This window comes from Lissotriton helveticus, chromosome 10 (assembly GCF_964261635.1).
Source record: "Lissotriton helveticus chromosome 10, aLisHel1.1, whole genome shotgun sequence".
Classification (NCBI taxonomy): Eukaryota; Metazoa; Chordata; class Amphibia; order Caudata; family Salamandridae; genus Lissotriton; species Lissotriton helveticus.
In genome coordinates this window covers 1,145,245,784-1,145,272,683 of record NC_136071.1, presented here as the reverse complement: position 1 = coordinate 1,145,272,683, position 26,900 = coordinate 1,145,245,784, and the positions used below count along the sequence as shown (strand labels likewise).

The 26,900-nt window shown below is 47.8% G+C and overlaps 2 protein-coding genes across 8 annotated transcripts in view; one reads left to right on the top strand and one right to left on the bottom strand.

The window, feature by feature from the left end:
• ZCWPW2 (zinc finger CW-type and PWWP domain containing 2) overlaps nt 1–26,900 on the top strand; it is a 918,117-nt gene that overhangs the window by 17,555 nt on the left and 873,662 nt on the right. The gene's annotated exons all lie outside the window — the stretch shown is intronic.
• Nucleotides 20,253–22,352, bottom strand: LOC144784190 (uncharacterized). The gene is made up of 2 exons (XM_078662852.1): nt 21,095–22,352; nt 20,253–20,449 (listed from the first exon to the last, which is right to left on the bottom strand). Exons 1-2 carry the CDS (start codon nt 22,350–22,352, stop codon nt 20,253–20,255), a joined length of 1,455 nt encoding a protein of 484 aa, XP_078518978.1.

The following is a 26,900-nucleotide window of genomic DNA, read 5'->3' as shown; positions in this document are numbered from 1 at the left end:
AACAGTTATCACGTGGAACTTAATCCTTCCACTGGGAACTTTACCACACTGGCATTTGTCAGCTTTCCACACACGTGTTTCTGAAACGACCTTTACTGAAGGGATTAATCACATGGCTGTTGGCCCTGCGGGACTTTGATCATACACACCATGTAGCATCCATACATTTTTCGGAGTGAAACCAGACTTCACATATTCAAAACAGGAAAGGGTCAGCAAAATTATTTACAATAATATTTGCCAGCTTCTGTATTACAATATTGAAAACATACCTCACTATCCCTGAATATTAGATGAAAACACATTTATAATTTGGACGAGTGTGCTTGGGCCCCTGTCTGTAACTTGGCTGAGGAGGGCATGAAAGAGCTGAAACTGGATCATAAAATCCAAACCTGTTCGAAACAGGGTCTCCCAAAATTAATTTGGCCCAGTTACCGCAAAATCATTATAATGTTCATGATCTGTCCTTCCTAAAACTCAAGCCTTCTCCCGTCATCTGTATAAGTATTAAGTGTGAGTTTCAAGTTGAATGCAGCTGGGAGGCTCTGTGTTTTGTCCAACACGTTCAAACATTCACTTTTTTCATTTAGGTAACCTGGACGTTATAAAACTGAAGCTCCTTGCAACCATGGACCTGTGCTAAAATACTTGTCTATTAAACTGATTAAATAGATTAAATGCTGAGGAATGTAACGTCACAAATGAATACAATTTTGACATTAAAATCCACAAGTCATTAAAAAGAAATATGCACTCCCTTTTACAAATCAGTGGTAGGTCGTGGCCACATACTGATTAAATGCAAGAAAGAGTTATGGCAATCAGAGCATTCTTAAAAAGTATGCAAACGGTAAAAATGTTTCCAATGGCTGTATGTTGTGGGAAGAAGTGTCATTCTCGTTTTAGCTTAATTGGTGTGATAATATCTTAATTTTTAGGTACGCCTGGGTTGATAGCAATATCAACTAGGGAGAGGATTGGGCCTAACAGCCAGCGCTGCCGACCTTTGTGCTGGGGAACCAGGTGCAAGTCTTTGTGTCACCTCAATATCCTGTGTTTCAGGGCAAATCACTTAATCTCCCCACGCCTAACAAAAAATGAATGCGTCCTTATGTAAACGTAACTTTCAGGTCGAGTTTGCACTATATAAACATGCAAAACAAAACAATATCCTCCTCCCCATTCTCCTGTACTGATCACGGCTGCAGCAGAACATGAAAGAAACTGTTGATGAAAAGCATGACCAGTTTTCGCACGGATTGCAGCGTTGGTACAGAAGGACGCTGTGCTGCAAGACTAAAAAGATTTCTAGCTGACGCAACAAGAATTTTCAATTCTATTAAGGACACGGAGGCAAGGATTATGCTTCTCTTTGCTTTACTGCAAAACACAGTAGCTAATAAACAACTTTAAAACTCAGCATACCCCGGAAGTACAACCCCCTCCATAGTATGCACCAATCACTATCAGTCCAATAGAATATATATCTCATAATGCACATATCACTTCCTCTTTCTTTGCTTCAAACTTTTAACACAGTCCACAAACTTGACCGTTGAACACTGGACCACAGATTTCTTCATCGCCGTGAATCCAAACTTGAGTTCCATCTCCAGAAACAGAGACGATGGCACAATGCCATATGCTTGCTTGATCTGCCCCCTTCTGAACAACTTTATCCAGCTCGTTCAGGTTTGCTTGCCTTGATCTCCTATAAAGAGAATAGTAGTCGTAACATACCATTCATGACCTGTATGCGTTTCATAACCATCATGACATTCACTAGTTAACATCTTCATATGTTCAATATCAAACGGGTGGGAGAAAAAACAAATGATCACCATGAATTATACATGAAACATTTAATAAATTCTGCAATGAACAATCTATTACATAGAATACCATCATTATGTTACCTGGGTGGGATAATCCTCGCCTCCGTGTCCTTAATAGAATAGAAAATTCTTGTCGCGTCAGTTAGAATTTTTTTTATTCTTTGTCAGTCCACGGAGGCTCAGATTATGCTAGTTTAGAGTTGCTCCATAACCGTTGAAGCCACACCCACAATCGGTTTATGATAAAATGTCTTAAATGTTGAGTCAGAGGACCAGTCTGCTGCAGTCATAATATCTTGTAAACGAGAGCCTGAATAAAAGGCCTTGGAAGCCATTGCTCCTCTAAGCAAGTGAACGCCAAACATGGCAGTATCAACACCTGCAAGTCTCAATAACCAAGTAACCCACCTGGCCAAAGTCGCTGCAGTGACTGGGTGGAAAGGTCTCTGAAGTGAAATTAACAATTGCCCTGCAATGTCATTCCTGAACTCTTTAGTACAATCCTCATAACAGTTTTGTTTTCACAACAGATTTTATTGATTGATTAGGCAAGGGATAATCACAGTGTTCCACAATCAGGAAGGCACTGTCAAGTGGCAAAGCACAGTTCAATATACGTACAATCCAATCAAGTGAAAGAGAAAAGGAAAAAGAAATGGGAAAAGAACCCCCCCCCCCCCACCACCCCCAGCCACCCCAACTACCCAGTGTCCCATCTACCCACCCTTTATCCCACCCTAACCCAATGCACGTGATCACAACAGCTCCAACAATTGATCACATTACAGCAATCATCGAGTGTCACTCAAGGCCTGGAGGTCCTCTACTGTAGGCAAATCATCGTCCGGGGCAGCCGGAGGCTCCAGAGTCAAATCCCTGTAGTCTGCCCACCGTTTCCAGATTTTAAAGTGTTTCCGTGGGCACCCCCTGGCCTCGAACACGGGTCGTTCCAATCCCATATAGTAGTCAAGACCTGCCTTCCAGGCCCCGAGTGGCGGAGCCCGGTCACTCTTCCATGCCCTCGCCAGGTCCCACTTAGCCACCACTAGACCCAACAGTAGAAGGTGACGTTTGTAAATGTTTCCGCCCACGTTCTCCAATACATGGAGAAGACCCAACCGGGGAGACCGGGGGAGATCCCACCCCAGCACTTCCGACAGACAGCTCCAAACCCCGTGCCAGAACCGGGTCAGACCAACACATGACCACACCGTGTGCAACAGCGTACCTCTCTCAGTCCCACAACGCAGGCACTCTGGGGATGCAATCAGGCCCGCCCTATACAGTCTCTCCCGGGTATAGTACGCCCTATGTAGGTATTTAAACTGGATCAGTCGGAGACGTACTGCAATTGCCGCCCCACGTGGTGACTCCAAGGCCTCCCTCCAATCGTCCTCATCTAAGGGACCAACATCTTTTTCCCAGGAGTCCTTGAGCGGGAGCAAAGAGGCGGCGCAATGAGTGACCAGGGTTTGATAAATTCGGGACACCTTCTTGTCACCCAGGTCTCCCATAAAGATTTTAGCTTCCACTGGACTGAATTCCGGCAGTCGTTCGAGTCCAACCAGGCTCGGAGCAAGCGCGTGGCGGAATTGTAGGTATTTAAAGAATTGGGATTTAGGCATGTGAAATTCCAAGCTAAGGTCCTGAAAGGATTTAAGCGTAGTCCCAGTTAGTACATGTCCAAGGGAAGAGATTCCAATGGAGTCCCAGCCCCCAAATCCCGGCAACGAGGACAAGGCGGGAAGTAGTCCGTTCTTCCACAATGGGGTCTCCGCCGTCAATTTACCCCACCATCCCATACGGCGCAGCGCCTGGCGCCATATCACGAAGACCACCTGCGTGGCCCGAGGCAATTCTTTCCGCAGCCTGGCCGAGTATAGTAGTGTGTGAAGCGTGTTGTCGCCCATCAGTGAGCGCTCGATGGCATATGCAGGGTCCCCCCTATCGCCGTACCACCACTCGTTAAGAACTAATAGGTGGGAGGCTTGATAGTAAGATAAGAGGTCCGATGTGGCCAGCCCTCCACAGTAAGTGGACAGGAAGCATGTCCGCAGCGCCACCCTGGCGGCGCCCCCGGCCCACAGAAAGCGGCCCAGCACTGAGTTGACCCGACGGAACCACCGTGGATCTATCTGATATGGGTGGTTCTGTAGCTGGTACAGCATGCGCGGGAGTGCAACCATTTTGAAGATTGCAGATCTTCCAAAGATCGTGAGAGGCATCCGGGACCACGTCTTGATGTCTGCCTGAACCTTCTCCCATACCGGCAGTACGTTGCGCTCCCATGCTATGTCAGGGGATTCGGACAGGAAGACTCCCAGGTATAGCAGTCCTCCAGCTGCCACCTGTAAGGCCGACGCCCAGGGGCAGACACCGGAACCCCCGCCCAGCACCCAAAGGGTGGACTTACGTGGATTGAGGAAGAGCCCCGACACCTCGCCGAATATGCGCATAATCTCCAGTATACGGGGGCCGGACCGGTTGAGATCTGTAAGAAAGAAGAGGACATCATCCGCATAGAGCGCAATTCTATCGGAGAGTCCCCCATCCCACACAAAGCCGTGAAGCTGTGCATCAATGCGCACCCAAGAAGCCAGGGGCTCCATGGCCAACGCAAAGAGATAGTGGGCACCCTTGCCGGGTCCCCCGACCTATCGAGAATCTCTCCGAGATGGCCCCGGACACCCGCACGGAAGCAGTTAAATCAGTGTACAGTAGTTTGACATAGGAGGTAAACACCGGGCCCAGGTTAAGGCGCGGTAGGAGGGCGAACAGGTAGGTCCAGCTGACCGAGTCAAACGCTCTATCTATGTCCGCTAGCAATAAGGCAGCCCGCTCCCCAGAGGCCCCCATGGCGTCAATGGCTGTCTGCGCTCGCCTGATGTTGTGCCGTGTCGCCCTGTGCGGCATGAAGCCCGCTTGGTCCGGGTGTACCAGGTCGGCCACGTATGGGACGAGGCGGTTAGCCAGGGCCTTTGCCAGTAGTTTAGCCTCAAAGTTGAGTAGGGATATGGGGCGATACGAGTCGTGTCGGTCCGCGGGCCTACCGGGCTTCTGAAAGACCACAACCTCGGCGTGGCGCCAGTCTGCTGGCATGCAACCCCGTTCCCTCGCCAACTCCAGCGCCACCCTATAATGGGATCCTAATTGAAGATGAAACTTTTTATAAAATTCACACGGAAAGCCACTTGGACCGGGCGCCTTCCCAGGGTTAAGCTGCCCCAAGGTTTCTCCTAGCTCCTCCGCTGTGAGGGGAAGGTCCAGGGATGTCCTTGTGTCATCAGAAACAGCCCGGGGGGGCAGATCCGCTTTAAACCTGTCAATCGCATCAGCCGGGAGGCAATCCCGTTGTGCATATAGGTCTGCGTAGTAACGGGCAAAACTCGCCGCCAGCACGGCTGGGTCTGTAATAGAAACTCCCTCTGCGTCCGTGAGTCCCGGTAGTGTAATTGGTTGCATGACGTGCTGACACAGCCTATGTTTTTACGAAAAAGGGGGAGTGTGGCCCATTCGGACATGAGTGGGGTACGGGCCCATATACTTTATAAGAAAACAGAGGAACCCACACTCAAAATCTTTCACACCATTCTGATTCGGGATGAAGAAGATAAACAAAACTTAATATGCTTATCTCGGCAATTAGTTGTGCCGTTTTATTCAACAATTCTTATCAAAAATAGAAAGCAATTTGTGTCAAGAGAAGTCTCACTGTCTTGAACTTACTAACCAAAAACATACAATTGAACAACTAAATCAAAAAAATACGTGAATGAACAAACATATGAAGAAACATACAAGACTTAAATCAAGAACTGCATAAATGCACAAAAATTCGACAAAAACAAGCATTTAAATTGTGCAGAACATGTGACTAATACGTATTACAAAAATAAGTGCAAAGGGAATATTCATGACATTATCATACGATATTCAACAGTATTTGACCAAAATGAAGCCTTTTTAATGTGCTTCCATGAAACAACACAACCTCTCGGTAGAATTGTTACAAGGCGTAATGTTCCCAACAGTCTTAACTATTTATAAACTAGCTAGGATTTAATCCTGCACGCCTACGCGTTTCGAGTTTGGGAGGGTTCTTCTCAAACTCTCTTCAGGGCCAAATGTATTCCATTCCCCATGTGTTGACCTATTAATAAAAACACAAGAATTGAAGGTACTTGTTACTGAATGCTCCCCTCAACCTGCTCAGCCTTTCTCATGTGTACAATGTAAAAAGACGTACCTCTGGGGGTGTGAGGTAATTCAATTCGTCCAGAAAACTCTTGTGGTTCAATACGGTCTTGTGCAATGATCTAAAAAGATTGTGGAATTTTATGAAGCTTGTGGAGCTATGTATACATTTTCATTTAAAATTAACTATGAGACCTGCGTGCCGTTCATACCTGGTTAGAAGGTGAAAGGAGGACCAAGTACGGCTGTAATTCTCATAAAATGGAGATGTCCGTTTTGAGCCTGGTGCGCTGTAAGCAAAGTTAGCGCATTACTTATTTTTAATGAGGTTGACAATTAAACTATCCAGTGAAATTGTGCGTATAAAGGTCATGACTTACTGTCTGCGCACCCAATTTTCAAGATTCAGGTGTATCTCCGACCGCAGTGGAGTCGATTGTTTATTTAGGTCCCTTCTGAGTTGTTTCACAACTTCCGCGCTTCTGTTTAAACAAAACGCGGGTATTAATTAGAAAACACGAGCGTGTTGCAGCGGGAAAAGCGCGCGCTGGCTGTTTGAAGAAACACCGCGGCGGTGCTGCTTTAGTTAAATTAAACCGGCTAACATTTTCAAAATGATCATATAGCCAGATTTAACAAGCGAGAAAGCAAGCGCTGTGAGGACCAATTTGGCTGCTTGCCTCGCTGATGGCGATTTGACATACCTGTCAATTCAGCAACATTTCCTACTTCCTCATTCCATCACACAAAGTGGATGCGGGTCAGTTCTCTCAGGAACATGAAGGGGCCCACCTCTGCTGGTTTAGCCAATCAGAGGAGAATAGGTTTTGCGGTGCCTTAGTGGTGCATTGTGGGACATGTAGTGAACCTCGCTAGAGGGCCAATTTATGTCGCTCACAATTATCATAGCATTCTCGGACTCGGAATCAGATCTGCTGTGGTGCTCGATTTAAAGCCTTGATAGCTCACTCATTGAGTTGAGACCGTTGTTTATGGTATCAAACCGCATTATTAGATATGCCTCTTTACGCAACAATGCCTGCTCAATGTTAGGCGATTTATGTTGTGGATCCATTCCAGCCAGAACGGTCCACTTAAAGTCAGTCTCTTTGTGGTTTGCGTTAGCAAAGTGCTCGACCATTGGTGCATTTTGTACCCTTTTCTTGAGCCGTGAGCGATGTTGGGTTATCCGGACATTCACCTGTTGGCATGTTTTGCCTATATACAATTTATTGCAAGTGCACAAGATACCGTAGATCACATTTTTACTTTTACAGTTTGTGTGTAAACTGTGTCTCCATTTTATGCCATTGTGGTAAAATTCATCTCCTTCTACAACACTAGCGCAGGCCACACAAGTACCACATTTGTGGTGGCCTGGGTTGGGTTTGAGGTTCCATTTGGAAATTAGGTCACTTTTGGGTTTCTGTATGAAACTGTCAGCTCTTATGATTTGTTGGCCAACACTCAAATTTTTCTTCAAGGCGAAAATAGGCTTTTGTAGAGGGAAACCTAGTCCTTCCAACAAATGCCAATTGCGCAGGATAATCTGGCGAAACTTGTTTGTGTGTGTTCCATACGTGGTGACACATACGAGTTTGTCCAATTCTTTCTTAGTTTTTATTTTAAGAAGTTCTTCTCTAGGTGTAAAGCGTGCTCGTTTTTTAGAATGTTTCAAAAGTTTTTTGGGGTAACCTCTTTTGCTTAGTTCATCACAAAAGGTGTCTGCATGTGTATTGAACCCTTCAAGGTCAGAGCAATTGCGCCTGATCCTGAGTAGCTGCCCATACGGGAGGTTATCCTTCAAACATTGAGGGTGGGCACTCTTGTAGTGTAGAATGGTATTTTTATCCGTGGTCTTCTTAAACAAAGTGGTGGTAAACTTACCCCCTGCTGTGCCAACAGCAACATCGAGGAATGTCATTCTTTGATTGCTACAATCAATGGAAAATTTGATGTCAGGGTGTCTCAAATTTAGCCATTCATGAAAAGCCATGAGTTCGGTCTGGCTCCCCTGCCACAGGAGCCAGACATCATCAATGTAGCGCAACCATTGCTTGATGTTTGGACCATAGGGATTATCATTGTGAATGAATTTTTCTTCGTACTGTGACATGTACAGCACCGCCATCTCTGGAGCATAGGGACAACCCATGGCTGTCCCCTTGATTTGGACAAAGAACTCGTTTTCAAATTTGAAATAATTGTTTTTGAGTGTGATTTGAGCCAAGGCCAAAATAAAAGCAGTTGGAACTCTGTGTGGCCGTTCACGTTGTTCAAGATAAATTTCCATAACCTCAAGAGCCTCATCTTGGGGAATTTGAGTGTACAGTGAGGTAACATCTAATGTTACCATCAACTGCGTCTCAGAGTCAAACGTCATTTCTTGGAGTTTATTAATGAAGTCGATGGTATCCCGTAGGTACGATTTGACTCCTTCCAAGAACGGTTTTAAGAAAAAATCGATGTATTTTGAAGCCGGCTCAAGGGCTGAATCACAGCCAGAGACTATAGGCCTACCAGGGGGTGTTGTACTATTTTTGTGTATCTTCGGAAGGAAGTAGAGAACAGGTGTTCTCGGTGACTTTTTATTTAGAAATTCATATTCTTTTGGACCCAAAAAGCCATTCTCCAATGCCTCTTTGGTGATACAGGAAATTTTGTTTTGAATTTCTCTCACCGGGTCATCTTTGACCGATCGGTACCATTCCGAATTGTCGACATGTGTCCTGCCTTCCGCAAGATACATTGTGCGCGGCCAAACCACCACTGCACCACCCTTGTCGGCCTGCTTGATAATTATCGAAGGGTCAGATTTCAGATCTTTTATGGCTTTAAGCTGACCCTTACTGATATTGTGGCTGATGAACGGTTTTTCCTTTTCTAATTTTGTGAGTGCTGACAAGACTGCTTGCTCGTACGCATACACTTGTTTGGGAATATTAGTAGTGGGCAAAAACTTGGATTTTACTCGAAGGCCAGTAGTTTCACTGCTTGTTGCAGCTTCTACACCGGCAAAGTATGTTTTTAGTCTGATTTTCATACAAAAATCCAATGCCTCAAGCTTGAGTTTGGTAAAATCAGTACGTCGTTTAGGGACGAATTTGAGACCTAAGTTGAGGATAGTATTCTCGTCCTGAGTGAGGGTTTTATTTGAAAGATTCACTATTGTAGATACATCTAGTTGTTGTAGTATCTGTTTCTTGTCCGCATTTCCCATGGTGTTTGTTTGAAGCGGACGTTTTGTTGTCCGCCCTTTCCTAAAAAAGGTTGGTTAGTGCCCTTCTTATTTTGCTGACCCTGGTTGGAATCAGGAGACGATCCAGAAGATGAAGCAGATGAGAAAGTGGTAAATCTCGTTCTTGATCTACCCTGGTACGAGTTTAGAGCTCTCTTTGAGTCAATAGTGGTATAGTAGTCTTCCTTCAAAAAGGGATACACTTGCTCTATTTTAAATGACTTAGAGTCTTTCTCGAACTGGGCAGTTTTAGTGTTAATAGTTATATCTTTAAAGGTCTGGATTTCCTTTTCGATCTTATCAAGTACATTTTTAGCCTCTACTTCAGTTTTGTTATCTGCAATTGCTTTTAGTAATTCAGCAATTTCCTTTTCTTCCTCACTACAGAGGCGTTGAGCGGTCTCAATTGTGTGGACCATAAGGTCGCGACTGCACTTCGTATTGATGTAACTGAAGCCCTTCTTATATTCCGGATCTTCCACAAAGATCACGGGTATATTTTTCACTTGCAAACCCCAAGGTATTGTGCCAGCCCGCAAATGTTGTAGAAGGAAATGGCCATGCAATTCTGTCCTTATGTGCTTTTTTTGGAGACGAGTTAACCTGTCTGCCTCATTTTGATGTTTAGCAGTGGTACTTAGAGAAATACCTGAGAAGGGATTAGAAGCAATCAAATTCTGTATATGGTTTTCAGTGAAAGACAATGTTTCCTTTTCTGACATGCTTTAACAAGGAAGGTTGTTCCTTGTGGTGGATATGCTCAATTTAGTGATGTTCGGGAGACAATAATTGTCTCAGTCCTGACTCGCTCGGGTAAAAACCCGCTCTAAACTTTTACAAAAAAGGGGGAGTGTGGCCCATTCGGACATGAGTGGGGTACGGGCCCATATACTTTATAAGAAAACAGAGGAACCCACACTCAAAATCTTTCACACCATTCTGATTCGGGATGAAGAAGATAAACAAAACTTAACCACTGCTAAACATCAAAATGAGGCAGACAGGTTAACTCGTCTCCAAAAAAAGCACATAAGGACAGAATTGCATGGCCATTTCCTTCTACAACATTTGCGGGCTGGCACAATACCTTGGGGTTTGCAAGTGAAAAATATACCCGTGATCTTTGTGGAAGATCCGGAATATAAGAAGGGCTTCAGTTACATCAATACGAAGTGCAGTCGCGACCTTATGGTCCACACAATTGAGACCGCTCAACGCCTCTGTAGTGAGGAAGAAAAGGAAATTGCTGAATTACTAAAAGCAATTGCAGATAACAAAACTGAAGTAGAGGCTAAAAATGTACTTGATAAGATCGAAAAGGAAATCCAGACCTTTAAAGATATAACTATTAACACTAAAACTGCCCAGTTCGAGAAAGACTCTAAGTCATTTAAAATAGAGCAAGTGTATCCCTTTTTGAAGGAAGACTACTATACCACTATTGACTCAAAGAGAGCTCTAAACTCGTACCAGGGTAGATCAAGAACGAGATTTACCACTTTCTCATCTGCTTCATCTTCTGGATCGTCTCCTGATTCCAACCAGGGTCAGCAAAATAAGAAGGGCACTAACCAACCTTTTTTAGGAAAGGGCGGACAACAAAACGTCCGCTTCAAACAAACACCATGGGAAATGCGGACAAGAAACAGATACTACAACAACTAGATGTATCTACAATAGTGAATCTTTCAAATAAAACCCTCACTCAGGACGAGAATACTATCCTCAACTTAGGTCTCAAATTCGTCCCTAAACGACGTACTGATTTTACCAAACTCAAGCTTGAGGCATTGGATTTTTGTATGAAAATCAGACTAAAAACATACTTTGCCGGTGTAGAAGCTGCAACAAGCAGTGAAACTACTGGCCTTCGAGTAAAATCCAAGTTTTTGCCCACTACTAATATTCCCAAACAAGTGTATGCGTACGAGCAAGCAGTCTTGTCAGCACTCACAAAATTAGAAAAGGAAAAACCGTTCATCAGCCACAATATCAGTAAGGGTCAGCTTAAAGCCATAAAAGATCTGAAATCTGACCCTTCGATAATTATCAAGCAGGCCGACAAGGGTGGTGCAGTGGTGGTTTGGCCGCGCACAATGTATCTTGCGGAAGGCAGGACACATGTCGACAATTCGGAATGGTACCGATCGGTCAAAGATGACCCGGTGAGAGAAATTCAAAACAAAATTTCCTGTATCACCAAAGAGGCATTGGAGAATGGCTTTTTGGGTCCAAAAGAATATGAATTTCTAAATAAAAAGTCACCGAGAACACCTGTTCTCTACTTCCTTCCGAAGATACACAAAAATAGTACAACACCCCCTGGTAGGCCTATAGTCTCTGGCTGTGATTCAGCCCTTGAGCCGGCTTCAAAATACATCGATTTTTTCTTAAAACCGTTCTTGGAAGGAGTCAAATCGTACCTACGGGATACCATCGACTTCATTAATAAACTCCAAGAAATGACGTTTGACTCTGAGACGCAGTTGATGGTAACATTAGATGTTACCTCACTGTACACTCAAATTCCCCAAGATGAGGCTCTTGAGGTTATGGAAATTTATCTTGAACAACGTGAACGGCCACACAGAGTTCCAACTGCTTTTATTTTGGCCTTGGCTCAAATCACACTCAAAAACAATTATTTCAAATTTGAAAACGAGTTCTTTGTCCAAATCAAGGGGACAGCCATGGGTTGTCCCTATGCTCCAGAGATGGCGGTGCTGTACATGTCACAGTACGAAGAAAAATTCATTCACAATGATAATCCCTATGGTCCAAACATCAAGCAATGGTTGCGCTACATTGATGATGTCTGGCTCCTGTGGCAGGGGAGCCAGACCGAACTCATGGCTTTTCATGAATGGCTAAATTTGAGACACCCTGACATCAAATTTTCCATTGATTGTAGCAATCAAAGAATGACATTCCTCGATGTTGCTGTTGGCACAGCAGGGGGTAAGTTTACCACCACTTTGTTTAAGAAGACCACGGATAAAAATACCATTCTACACTACAAGAGTGCCCACCCTCAATGTTTGAAGGATAACCTCCCGTATGGGCAGCTACTCAGGATCAGGCGCAATTGCTCTGACCTTGAAGGGTTCAATACACATGCAGACACCTTTTGTGATGAACTAAGCAAAAGAGGTTACCCCAAAAAACTTTTGAAACATTCTAAAAAACGAGCACGCTTTACACCTAGAGAAGAACTTCTTAAAATAAAAACTAAGAAAGAATTGGACAAACTCGTATGTGTCACCACGTATGGAACACACACAAACAAGTTTCGCCAGATTATCCTGCGCAATTGGCATTTGTTGGAAGGACTAGGTTTCCCTCTACAAAAGCCTATTTTCGCCTTGAAGAAAAATTTGAGTGTTGGCCAACAAATCATAAGAGCTGACAGTTTCATACAGAAACCCAAAAGTGACCTAATTTCCAAATGGAACCTCAAACCCATCACAGGCCACCACAAATGTGGTACTTGTGTGGCCTGCGCTAGTGTTGTAGAAGGAGATGAATTTTACCACAATGGCATAAAATGGAGACACAGTTTACACACAAACTGTAAAAGTAAAAATGTGATCTACGGTATCTTGTGCACTTGCAATAAATTGTATATAGGCAAAACATGCCAACAGGTGAATGTCCGGATAACCCAACATCGCTCACGGCTCAAGAAAAGGGTACAAAATGCACCAATGGTCGAGCACTTTGCTAACGCAAACCACAAAGAGACTGACTTTAAGTGGACCGTTCTGGCTGGAATGGATCCACAACATAAATCGCCTAACATTGAGCAGGCATTGTTGCGTAAAGAGGCATATCTAATAATGCGGTTTGATACCATAAACAACGGTCTCAACTCAATGAGTGAGCTATCAAGGCTTTAAATCGAGCACCACAGCAGATCTGATTCCGAGTCCGAGAATGCTATGATAATTGTGAGCGACATAAATTGGCCCTCTAGCGAGGTTCACTACATGTCCCACAATGCACCACTAAGGCACCGCAAAACCTATTCTCCTCTGATTGGCTAAACCAGCAGAGGTGGGCCCCTTCATGTTCCTGAGAGAACTGACCCGCATCCACTTTGTGTGATGGAATGAGGAAGTAGGAAATGTTGCTGAATTGACAGGTATGTCAAATCGCCATCAGCGAGGCAAGCAGCCAAATTGGTCCTCACAGCGCTTGCTTTCTCGCTTGTTAAATCTGGCTATATGATCATTTTGAAAATGTTAGCCGGTTTAATTTAACTAAAGCAGCACCGCCGCGGTGTTTCTTCAAACAGCCAGCGCGCGCTTTTCCCGCTGCAACACGCTCGTGTTTTCTAATTAATACCCGCGTTTTGTTTAAACAGAAGCGCGGAAGTTGTGAAACAACTCAGAAGGGACCTAAATAAACAATCGACTCCACTGCGGTCGGAGATACACCTGAATCTTGAAAATTGGGTGCGCAGACAGTAAGTCATGACCTTTATACGCACAATTTCACTGGATAGTTTAATTGTCAACCTCATTAAAAATAAGTAATGCGCTAACTTTGCTTACAGCGCACCAGGCTCAAAACGGACATCTCCATTTTATGAGAATTACAGCCGTACTTGGTCCTCCTTTCACCTTCTAACCAGGTATGAACGGCACGCAGGTCTCATAGTTAATTTTAAATGAAAATGTATACATAGCTCCACAAGCTTCATAAAATTCCACAATCTTTTTAGATCATTGCACAAGACCGTATTGAACCACAAGAGTTTTCTGGACGAATTGAATTACCTCACACCCCCAGAGGTACGTCTTTTTACATTGTACACATGAGAAAGGCTGAGCAGGTTGAGGGGAGCATTCAGTAACAAGTACCTTCAATTCTTGTGTTTTTATTAATAGGTCAACACATGGGGAATGGAATACATTTGGCCCTGAAGAGAGTTTGAGAAGAACCCTCCCAAACTCGAAACGCGTAGGCGTGCAGGATTAAATCCTAGCTAGTTTATAAATAGTTAAGACTGTTGGGAACATTACGCCTTGTAACAATTCTACCGAGAGGTTGTGTTGTTTCATGGAAGCACATTAAAAAGGCTTCATTTTGGTCAAATACTGTTGAATATCGTATGATAATGTCATGAATATTCCCTTTGCACTTATTTTTGTAATACGTATTAGTCACATGTTCCGCACAATTTAAATGCTTGTTTTTGTCGAATTTTTGTGCATTTATGCAGTTCTTGATTTAAGTCTTGTATGTTTCTTCATATGTTTGTTCATTCACGTATTTTTTTGATTTAGTTGTTCAATTGTATGTTTTTGGTTAGTAAGTTCAAGACAGTGAGACTTCTCTTGACACAAATTGCTTTCTATTTTTGATAAGAATTGTTGAATAAAACGGCACAACTAATTGCCGAGATAAGCATATTAAGTTTTGTTTATCTTCTTCATCCCGAATCAGAATGGTGTGAAAGATTTTGAGTGTGGGTTCCTCTGTTTTCTTATAAAGACACAGCCTATGTAGCACGGTACAGGACTTATCACCCCACTAATACACCCTGCTCCGCGTGTCCAACCATGCCTGCCGCGCCTCGTCCATCAAAATAGATGCGTAGGACTGTTGTGCCTGCAGGAGCAACCGAACCGCCATCCCGTCCCCCTCCCTCCGACATCGCTGTTCCAGGTGTTCGACCTGCGCTGCCGCCGCAACGATAGCCTCCCGACGACGACGACGGGCGGCTGCGCACCATGCCATATCCACACCCCGCAGTGTAGGCTTCATGGCCTCCCAGACCGACGCTGCATCGACGTCCTCGACCAAGTTCTCCTGCCAGTAATGGGCGATCGCGCCGCGCATGTGTTGAACATAATCTGCCTGTTGAAGAGGCCACGAGGACATTCTCCACCGGAACGGCTGACGCTTCCTACGTAACTCCACCTGTACCGCGACAGGAGAATGGTCAGACAGTCCCCGAGGCAGAATTTTGGCTTCTCTCACTCTGTCAAGGAAAGCTCCCGGCATAAAGACATAATCTAGTCGAGAAAAGGAACCATGTACGGCAGACACATACGTATATTCTCTCACCGCGGCATGCATATGTCTCCAGACATCCACCCAGCCCAGGCCTTCAACCGCCGCACTCAGTCTGGTAGGGACAGCCGCCACCACTGCGCCCTGCAGCCGCTTACGATCCAAGCAGACATCCATAACATCATTCCAGTCGCCGCCCAGCACAGCCAGGGAGTCCGGGATGCCCGCCCACACCTCAAACAGCCGTTCAGCCAGGGACCACTGCAGCGGGGGGGGGAGCATACACACTCCCAAACACTACCAGTTCAGCACCAATCATACCCTTAATAAAGACGTAGCGGCCCTGCGGGTCCAGCCATTGTTGCTCATGAGTGTAGGCCAGTCTGCGGTGAACTAGAATGGCAACCCCCCTCGAACCCCTGGAGAACCCGGCATGAAACACCTGTTGGTAACCAAATCTCTGCAGGCTTAGCACCTTCGTACCCTTCATGTGCGTCTCTTGCAACAACAAGACATCGGCAGCCTCCCGCTTACCCCATCGCAAGACCGCTCTCCTCTTAATTTTGTCCAGCATCCCCCTGACATTCCAGCTTAATATTCTCATTGACTCCCTAGGGAGTCCCGAAGACGGTAAATCAACCATAGTCAAGGTGGAAATGGTCCCAAGGACCCCAGCGCCCAGTCCAGACACTCCACTCAAGTAACGGTACAGCATTAGTAATCACATGCAAACCCCCCTGGCCACCCCAACACCCCCCCCAACACCCCCTCCCCAACATACCAACCCCCGGAACCCACCCCCCACCCCTACGCTCCACGGAACTCTGAAGCATCTGTCGCGGCATGGGGAGCCTCAGGCCCAAAACAGAGCGCCCAAGGCCAACCATACCAACGGATCCCAACTATTCCCTCTAACGATGAACCACCCCCTCAGGGCCACCCCCCACCCGTGGGGATTAGGCAGCCTGGTAAGACCAGCACCCCGAACCCACCACACCACCCCCCATCAACATCAGCCTATGACACCATGGCAGTTCGGCGGCATTGTCACAGGCCAGGGCAGGCCCGGCCAAAATCCGTGGCGTGCCACAGCACTATGCGCTCAATGAACAGATGACCAGGTATTCACAACCCATCCTCGAGTCGTCCCCTCGTAGTCCTCAAAAGCCGGAGAAGCACTCACGCACAAGAGTTCAATTTTCTTTTCCAGACTGGTCAGTGTCAAGTTGTGTCTCATCCGGCTGGCCATTGCGAGTGAAGGACCTTTTCCGAGACCTGGACTTCCTAAGTCGCTTACTCTTGGTAGCGACTGTGAGGATCCGCGCGACGGGCCGGATCCCAAGCCCGGCTGGGCGTGTGGCCGGAACCTGACTGTCTCATCCGTCCACCTGAACACCTCCTCCGGGGAATCGAAGAAGTGAGTTTTCGACTGGAAGATGACCCGGAGACGGGCCGGATAGAGCAAGGAGTACTGTATCTTCAAGCCGCGCAGCTTAGCCTTCGCATCCATGAAGGAGTGGCGCTGCTGCTGTACGAGTCTAGTATAGTCAGGGAAGATCATAATTTTGTGGCTTTCAAACAGAAGCGTCTCCTTGGCTCTAGCTTCCCGTAAGATGACGTCCCTGTCGTGGAAGTTCAGCAAACGGGCTATGACTGGACGAGGATGCTCTCCAGCCGGCGGTTTTTGCGTCAGGGCTCTGTGGGCGCGTTCAATCACGAAGCATCGCGACAGGGCGTCCGGGGGGAGCCAGCTCTCCAGCCATTGTGTCAAGAAGCTATCCATGTGGCCCTTCTCGCAATCCTCCGGAAAGCCCACAAAGCGCAGGTTGTTTCTGCGCGCCCGCCCTTCCGCGTCCTCCACTCGGAGCGCCAAGCCCTTTTGGATTTTTTCCATGGCCGCCACCTTTTGTTTCAGTGTCCCCACATCGCCCTCCACTCCAGTGATTCTAGTTTCGGCCTCTGTAATGCGGGCCACAGCATTGCGAAGATCCTGCCACAATAGAGTGACATCAGCCCCCACCGCTCCTATTTTAGCGTCCAGCATGTCCCGAGACTGTGTAATCGCCGCCATCAATGCCGCGTTGTCGGGCCCCGCACCTTGGCCGCTCCCGGAGGCACCAGACCCTCCACTAGGCCCGGTAAACTTGTCTATGGGTCCCTGCTTAGCGGGCCCGTTTCCACCACCGCCCCTGGTCATGGCTGGGTTATTCAAAGAGGGCAGTCCAGCTTCAGCAACCAGCAGGTCTCCCTTCGGGCAGCAACAGGACAAGTTGGATAGTGCCTCAGCCCCAGAGAATGATAATCCACCGGGGGATTCCTCCACCAATAATCGGTTCACACCGGGCCCCAGTTCAGGTCCAATGGCGCAACCAGGGGGCCGCCGCAGTCTCACCCGGTGCCACTATGCAGCCGACAGTGTTCTGGTGCTAGGTAGGTCCCTCCCAAGTGTCCACTTCAGGTGCCAGGGGTCCACCACCACATCGATCAGCACCCCAGAACGGCCGGGCAGCCCAGGCCTTGACACACACTATTAGGAGGCAATGTAGTTCGGGACCCAGGCACCAGGCTCCTTCAGCTCCGGGGCAAGTCCCGACCGGAGGCGGCAAACCACATCCAGGGCTCCTCAACAGGGGGGGGGGGTTCTCAGCACACCCCAACTCCTACCCCACTCCGTCCGCCAGGTCTAGCAACCAACCCCGCTGGGCCGCGTGTACTCACTGCTCGCTCCATGTCGCAGCTGCCATTGTCTCACAGTACCTCCAGGGGGGTCCGAACAGCACTCCGGCAGGGTCCACAGTCGGCAACTGGGCAGGAGGCACAGCTAGAATGTCGGCGTCACCCCGGGCTGACCAGCGGGCCGCCCAGGTCGCTGTTCAGGCCTGCTCCGAGTCCCGCCCCTCGCGGTCGGGGGGGTACGAAAATCCAGGCCCGGTCTCGAGGCCCACGCTCAGGTCCCCGCTGTCTCTCCGCACTCCACCGTGCACCAGGCCACTCAGGAGGCGGGGGAAATGCAACGGGGTCTCCGACCTCCACTCCGGCACCAATTCGGCCAAGCCAGGCGACACCAAGGATCGCCGACAGCGGTCTTCTCCAGGGACGCCCGTCCCGGTCTCCGCCAAAATCGAGGCCCCGGCTTCGTACGTCTGGACTAGGCCCAGGGGGCTGCGGCTGTGCGTGCTGCTACAGGCGGCGCAGGAGCCTCGTCCGGCACACCGATGGGTTCCCCACACCTTCCGCCACCTGTCTGGGTCGGTGTGTCACCTCATGGGTCCGGGAGCCAGGATAAATGCTGCGGATTAATGCTGGGTCGGTGGGAGCTCTAACAAGCTACGTCCACCATCTTCGCCCGCTAGGCCACGCCCCCATCCTCATAACATTTTAAACATTGAACCAAACATAACTTTGTATGATGAGGAAAAGCAGGGTATGAAATACATCTAGAATTTGTCTTTGTCGTTTTGGAAATCGTGAAAGAGACTCCTGAAGGAGTAAATACTCTACCTGCTATATCCAAGGCTCGCACATCCGAGACTCGTCTGCGAGACACCAGACATATTAGCATTGTAAGTTTTGCCGATAATTGTTTACGTGATATTCCTTCATTGGCTGGCCAAGTTTTAAGAAAACATAAAACAACGTTAACATACCATAAAACAGAGTACTTGGGTTTCGGGGGGGGGGGGGGGGAGGTTAACCAATCGGATACCGCTCACCACTTTACACACCAGGGGATGTTCCCCCACTGGTTTACCATCCACATGTGGATGACCCGCCGAAATCGCAGAACGAAAGTTGTTCACTGTGCGATATGCCATTCCTGAACTGGCGAGTTCCGAAAGGAAATTAACTATGAGATGGACACCGGATCCCAAGGGATCTGTTTGCCGTTCAGCACACCAACTAACCCATCTACTCCAAGCTGACTCATATCGTTTGTGCGTAGCAGGTGCCCATGATTGTGATAAGAAAAACAGGGTCTCCTGTGAAACTACAGGCACTTGCCATCGTCGCCTGAAAGTCTCCCCGCCATGTGAGATAAGTGGCCCTGCATTACCAGTGGGCGAGGCAACCTCAGAGGGTCCTCCAGAGTCTCCGGAAACGACTGTAGTTGAACAGGAAGTGCGCACGACAAAGCTAGTGCCACCAGAAACGCATATAGAATGTTCGTCGTCCATGACTGAAGAAATGCGTCCGACCTGATCGCCAGAGAATCTGTACGCCAACTGTAGAACCGAGGAAGTTGTGCGTTGAGGCTGGACACAAAAAGATCCACTGAACATGGACCCTATTTGTTGTTCAACTGTTGGAATACCCTGGGATGCAGCCTCCAATCGCTGGCATCCCTCAGAAAACGGAAGTTCCAATCCGCTATCATGTTGGAAGATCCCGGAATGTATTCCGCCATTAATGAGATATGATGGTTCAGGCAATAATGCCAAAAGTCCTTGGCTATCTCTACCAGAAGACGAGATCTCTTACCCCCCCCCAGATGATTGATGTGTCGTACTGCTGACACATTGTCCATCCGCAGTAGAATACAACAACTCGCTTGTTGCGGGGAGAGTGTCCGAATCGCAAAAGAACCCGCAAGAAGTTCCAGGCAATTGATATGGAGTTCCAGTACCTCCGGGGACCCCCGACGCCCAGTCTCCACTAATCCGCAGCGGGCTCCCCAGCCCCATTTGCTGGCTTCTTATTCTATGACTATCTCCGGACTGGCTGCGAAAATGGCTTTGCCATTCCAAGCATCCAGGTGTTTCAGCCACCAAGTCATCTCGGTCCGTGCCTCGCTGGAGATCGAGATCTGCTCTGCATAACTCAGACCCTTGCATAAGTGTAGAATCTTCAAACACTGAAGCGCCCTGTAATGCAAGGGTCCCGGGAATATTGTCTGTATTGATGCGGCCAGAAGCCCCACAAATCTGGCCAATGTCCTCAAGGATATAGTTGGAGAGGCAAATGCTCTACTCAACTCCTTCTTGATAGCTACTCTCTTCCTCAATGGTAATAGTAACTGTGCTGCACCCGAGTCCACCTGAAACCCCAAGAATTCCATTGACTGCGTTGGAGTCAGAATGGACTTCTGCGCGTTGATGACAAACCCCAATTCTTGTAAGAGTTGGACCATCCAGCTCAGATGAAGAAGAACCGTGTCCATATTCTGAGCCATAATCAGAATATTATCCAAATAAACTATGAATCTTACTCCTCGTTCCCTGAGGTACTGAACCACGGGCTTTAGTAACTTGGTGAAACACCGAGGGGCGGACAAAAGGCCAAAGGGCATGGCCGAAAATTCGAGCCACTTGTCTCTTCATTGGAATTGAAGGAACCTCCTGTGAGGAGGAAAAATAGGCACCGCCAGGTACGCGTCATTCAAATCCAGACGCACCGTCCAATCCTTTTCCAACAGGATGTCCCTCAATAAATGTATACCTTCCATTTTGAAATGGCGATACACTACCCAGGAATTGAATTCCCTCAGATTGAGCACCAGTCTGAAACCTTTGTCCTTTTTGGGCACTAGAAAGATGGTACTTACAAACCCTAGCGGATGAGGAATCGTGTGCACGATTGCCCCCTTTTCCAACAATGATTGAACCTCGTCGTCCATGAAAGACATCTCTGCATGGGAAAAATGTAGGGGAGGAGGAATACGAACCTGATGGGGTGAGGCATAGAACTCTATCTGAAAACCTGTTACCGTCTGAAGGATCCAAGGATCCTGTTTGAGAGTCTCCCACATATGGTGGAACAAAGCAATCCGACCTCCCACCTTGGTGTCTCCAGTGTGCAATAAGCGTACCTGAATAAGAGGTGTCTCCGGAGGAACTATACTGTCCACTGTAACCTCTATGTTGTCGCCCTCTGTCACCGCGATTGCGGGAGGGGTAGAACTTTGAACGCTGGCCACCACCTCTACTACGTTGCTCGAAACCTCGAGAGGTCTGGTTAGATCCACGGCCGGTTGCTCGACCCCTGAAGCGCCCGGCCCTGTTAAAAAGGCCAGTATGAAAAACTTTTTGGATGTTCGCTTGAGCCTTATCTAGGGTCGAGAATGTGTTCACATATTTCCCCATCTCCTTCACAAACTTTTCCCCGAACAGCATGCCATTAGCAAGTGTGCCCGGTTCCGTATTTGCCATTTCCGGAAGTTGTGGATCAATGCGCACAAGGAAAGACTGTCTCTGTTCTGCCGACAGGGCGCAGTTCGCGTTCCCTAGGAAACACATAGCTCGTTGCGCCCACTCCAAAACCTTCGTGGGGTCCAATGGAGTATTGGACTCTTTAGCAGTGACCGCGGCATCCAAGATCTTAGTCAGGGGTCTGGTCACGTCAAGGAGTTTATCCTGACAACCCCTCCATGCTCGATCGAGCCCCTTCTTGGGATCCTTCGCAAAATGTTTCATAAAAGTGTCCATGTTCGGATCTATTTCTGGGGTGTCCGCCACTTTTCCCATTAGAGATGATCTGGGACATTCTGAACGCAGGGTGGCGCTGACTTCCTTCTTGAAACCTCTCCGGAGATTGTCCTGCACATAGTGTGCCACCTCGAAACAGGGAACCCACTCAGTGGATCTTGGATGTATAATGTTTCTGGGGTCAAACAAGAGGTTCTTATTGACCGGTTTGTCTTCGACATTGTGGGATTTGTGTTTCCGCTCCTTTACCTTCTGTGAGGCCTGCGACTCCTGGTCTGAGTCAGAAGTGTCAGGCGCGGCAGCAGAGGACTCATCAGTCTCCTCTGTCTGCGTCCCGGGCGCCTTACGCGCCTTGGAAGAACTCACACTACCATGGTCGTGCAACACATTGCGGGCCTTTCTAACAAGGACCTCAGCTGAGGTCTCCCCTTGCGCAGCACCAAACTTACGTTTGCCATAATTCTTTAATGGCTTGGTAAAATGCTGTAACGCCTTAATTAACGCCCTGTTTACCGAGCCTTGGACGTGGGTATCCAGGGCTTGAACCAACTGCTCCTCCATATGGTGCTCTTCAGGCTCATCATATTCTGCGTACTCATTCAACTCCACCCACCGATCTTCCTCCTTGGCGTAGTACGCCATCGAGCTACAGGAGATCTGAAGGAGCTTTATGGGGGGAGAAAGCCAGGGGTGTTCTTGTCTGCACAGGCACTGATGAAACTGTCCCTATATTATCACAAGATGCCAGAATTTGAAAATTAGCAATAATAATAATCCATTCGCGTGGAGGGAGCCACCCCTAATCTCCTCTAAGGCAATGCCCTGCTCCGGTAACTGCTCTGGTCAGCGTTCTTATGGGACCGGGGATAGAACAGTCAGAATTGCTCGCTGATGCGTGAAGAGCAGATCGCTAACGCTGGAATCGGCTCTTCGCGCATGCGCAAGGCGTGGGGCTGAAAAGAGGACCGTTCCCCGTAATAGCGCGCAAAGCGCGTCCCGCTCCACAAACACTTGCCCACAGAGAGACCGAGCGCGCAAAACACCTAAGTTACCGCCAAAACACCAAGCTGCCAAATAACCACATCACCTAGTGACAGAAACCACAAATTGCACAAGTGGTGGGAATCGGCATCGCGACAACGCGGGTCTACAGAAAAATCTGTATCTGCGCCACACTCCGTTAATTAACCCTTGACAATTACATAGCATAAAACAAGTACATCCAACTTCGGAAATTCGATTGAAAGGAAAAGTACTTATCTCGCTGCTGCAGCAGCAAAGAAAGAAGAAGTGATATGTGCATTACGAGATATATATATATTCTATTGGACTGATAGTGATTGGTGCATACTATGGAGGGGGTTGTACTTCTGGTGTATGCTGAGTTTTAAAGTTGTTTATTGGCTGCTGTGTTTTGCAGTAAAGCAAAGAGAAGCATAATCTGAGCCTCCGTGGACTGACATGGAATTCAGAAAGCCCTGAACTCCGGGATTCACAGAGTGAAAGTGAAACTTCTCGACGTTCTACACAAACATCTTTCTATGGACAGAGACGTCACGTCATCGAGTGATCCTCGCCCTCTCTCTGCTGCAGGCATGAACGATATTGCCCACTATATGTCCCGGGCCGTTATAAAGCATAGCCGGGCAGTGACAAAAAACAATCTCCGGTGGGGTGGCCGATCTCATCACGTGGGACAATGATGGCCAATTGGTAGTATCCTACTGCACATCGCAGATGCAGACTGCGCATGACACAATCTAGTTTCACACCCTAGATTGTGCCTGGACCTGGTTGGTACACTCTCTGGAACTACCAGGCAGATATGAAATCGAACCAGGACAGGTAGGTACATTTATTTTTATTAATTACTGGGCCCATCGTACAAGGGGGCAAAATTCAATAGCCCCTTCCCTGTTAAATAAGTGCTGGTGCTTAGCACCGGCACAAATGAAGCACTGGTTTATATTCACTGGGATTGGCTGTCCCCCTGGAGATTTGTTAATGGCATTCAGAGCCTTAAGTTGCCTTAGAGCTGAGACAAACCCCTGTATTCATTGCGGAGCCCAGTGCGGCCCAGATTTTTTTAATTTTCTTGTGAGGGATAGAGCAGAGCCAGTGCTGAGTTCCTATTGTCTCAGGAGGCTGAAATAAATATGGACTCATAGATGCCCATTCATGGGTAATACAGTTCTATATTATTAGTGAGTCGCCCTCAGCAGAGCTGCCCTGTCAGCACTTGCACAATGTGGTGCTAGCTGGAACGCCAGTGTTACTGGGCTGTTGTCTAAGCTTTATTAGACCGGGGACACTGATTGACACTGTCAATCAGCACTCCAGACACACGACATTCCATACAGTCCTGACTGGAGCTGGGTGGCTGGTATCCAGTATGAACCAGTTGTCTTGGTGCCAGGTAGTGGGCACTCATGGTTTCCGGTGAACTGCAAACACATGCAATATTGTCTAGGGGAGCTTATTTTCTGGAAGCCTACACTTGTGTACTCACAAATTCAGGGTTGTGGCATTCATGTAGCTTGACATCTGAGGCATGTTGATTTTTTTCACATGTAAGAACATGTCTGTTTTGTCAGAAGAATATGATAGGCAATTCATTGCACTTAGTGAGGGCAGACCTGTGGTAATCTGGTGCTCACAGCCAATTAGGCAGACAGAAGAAAAATATCCCATCGCAATTGAAATAGTGTTGAGCCTTGAGCACTAGATCCTTTATTTCCATCTTAATTTCAATGTCACAGCCACGCGTCCTGCATGATGCGCTGTGTTATGTCCTGCGAGACACATTCTAGTGTCTCGACAGGCATAGAGTTGATAGCCACTCCCCTATGGGAGTGGGCACACTTGCACCCCACACGCATCCCTCACAGGCGTCACAAGTGACGTGAGCCTGTTAATAAAAGGGCCCAAGTGCATGTGCTCGTGGCCAGTTGAATAACCATAGCCACCTTGTCTGTGTCAGTCCTTGGTGGCATGTGGACCTAGGGCCCACAACACCACACGCTGCACAGTCAAGAACACGGAAGTGTCGGAAAAGGTCGAGGAAGGAGACGTGGTCTAGTGTTCCTCACGCTGCATTCGTCAGTGCTCCTCGGCTGTAGCAGAATAAAAGCTGAACCTGAGACTAAAACGCTTCCTGCAACCTAGCACACATTTATATTTGTGCCGCGCAAGTGTTTCCGACTTGATTTTCTGGCAGCCTCCTCCTGACTGAGTCTTCCAATGGATTCTGCAAGACTCATACGTCTTTTTTTTTATATCTGCTCCACGTGTTTTTGGCTTCTTATCTTTAACCCTTTCCATGCTGAGGACAAAGCTAGTTAGTCCTCCCCATGGTAGCTGTGTGCTGAGGAGTGAACAGTTCTGTCCTCTGCACACAACCAGGAAATCCCTATGCTGCCGAGCCAGCGTGGCAATGGTTAATAAATAGCCTGCGGCTCCGGGCGTAGTCCAGTTATGGTCTGGCCACTAAAGTAACACTGCCTCCAGACCCTTATGGAATAAGTGTATAGGCACAGCCCTGGACATTCAGCCCTGCCAAGTATCACTCATCAGTCATCTGACTACCACATTTCAGTGTGGTGATCCGCATCACCGCACTGAAATGCAGAGTCACGCATTTTTAGCACCTCCTCAGCTGCGAAGTGGAGTGCTCTATTTAGCACTACTGTGTGACTGACTTGGCAAACTAGTGGCAGTGCATTAATCCACACAGGCTTGGGGGGGGGGGCAGCTAAGGTGACTCTGGCTATAATGTTACTTATGCACCTTGGCATTCAGCACTGACATCACGAGAGTCAGTCTGAATTTCCCCAATGGTTACTACTGCGTCAAGTCCACGGATTGAGACTTGAGTCACAAAGACACGCCTATAGATGAGTCAGATGACCTGCAGTGCAAGAGCATTGCAAACGGAACCGCACAGCCAGTTTCTCCTGCGCCTGCCTGGTCTCACTGCTTTGAGCCACGTGGCTTCAGGTGTGAATTATCTGGGTTTGTTAAGTATCATTTTAGGACCCTAGTGTAATTTTCCCGATTCATGCCCATATATAGGTATAAATCACCCTATCCTTATATAGGCATAGAAATCATAACCATATTTAGACTTGGCCCATGCAGTCCAAATACGGCATGGCTACTTCCACTAGTTCCGAAAATCCACAACGATTTCTTGGAAAAACTAGCCTTCAGCAGTCAGGGACTTCCCCTTGCTTGAATATTGATTTATCCAAGAACTCATGGAGTTTTCTAAGAACTGCGAGTCTTTAGTGACGTTATTATGTCCAACCTTACGTCAAACTCGGCACCTTCAACGTATAAATATGCCCACACTTGCCATAGCAAACACACAGTGGTTTGGAGCAGTTCGACTATCTACTTGCCCGACGCAGCTCGCTACAGCAAGTGCCGAAGGAAGCCAACCCACCAGCAGCCGCACTGAGAGAGACGCTGTCTTTTCTCCTGCTGAGAAATCCAGCTCCAGTGTTTCCAAGCTACCCTTGTGGGTTGCTGGGAAATCAAGTCCTGAGAGAGAGATACCAGACCTCTTCATTCTAAAACCAAGGTACGGAGCAGATTAGACCCTAAGAGAAATCTTGGATAGATTCTTGGCAAAAATACTAAAATCCTTGCTACACCACACCTACTTCTTTCCTCGTACTAGACCTAGGTAAGGTACATTGGGGTAGGCCTATTTTAGAAGCACCAGTGGAGTACGTTTTAGTCTTTTATTTATTTATGTATGTATCCAGAACACCTCAGCACGACTCATCCTGGACATCCCCCGCCGCAGCCACATCTCCGGACACCTGAGAGATCTGCACTGGCTCCCGGTCAACAAGAGAATCACCTTCCGGCTCCTCACCCACGCACACAAAGCCCTACACAACCAAGGCCCAGGATACCTCAACAGCCGCCTCAACTTCTACGCTCCCAAACGCCAGCTTCGATCGACCAGCCACGCCCTCGCCGCCGTCCCCCGCATCCGAAGAGCCACCACAGGAGGAAGGTCCTTCTCCTACCTGGCCGCCAAGACTTGGAACTCCCTCCCGGCCCACCTCCGCCTGACCCAAGACCACCTCGCCTTCAGGAAGCAGCTCAAGACCTGGCTGTTCGAGCGGTAGCGGACCCCCTCCCCCCAGCGCCTTGAGACCCTCCGGGTGAGTAGTGCGC

Bases quoted from the DNA above. Each gene is read 5' to 3' on its own strand.
- LOC144784190 (XM_078662852.1), bottom strand. From the start codon at position 22,352: ATGGCGTACTACGCCAAGGAGGAAGATCGGTGGGTGGAGTTGAATGAG. The intron at 20,450-21,094 runs GTACGCTTATTG...ATTATGGCTCAG, and splicing joins CGGAGACACCTCTTATTCAG to AATATGGACACGGTTCTTCT.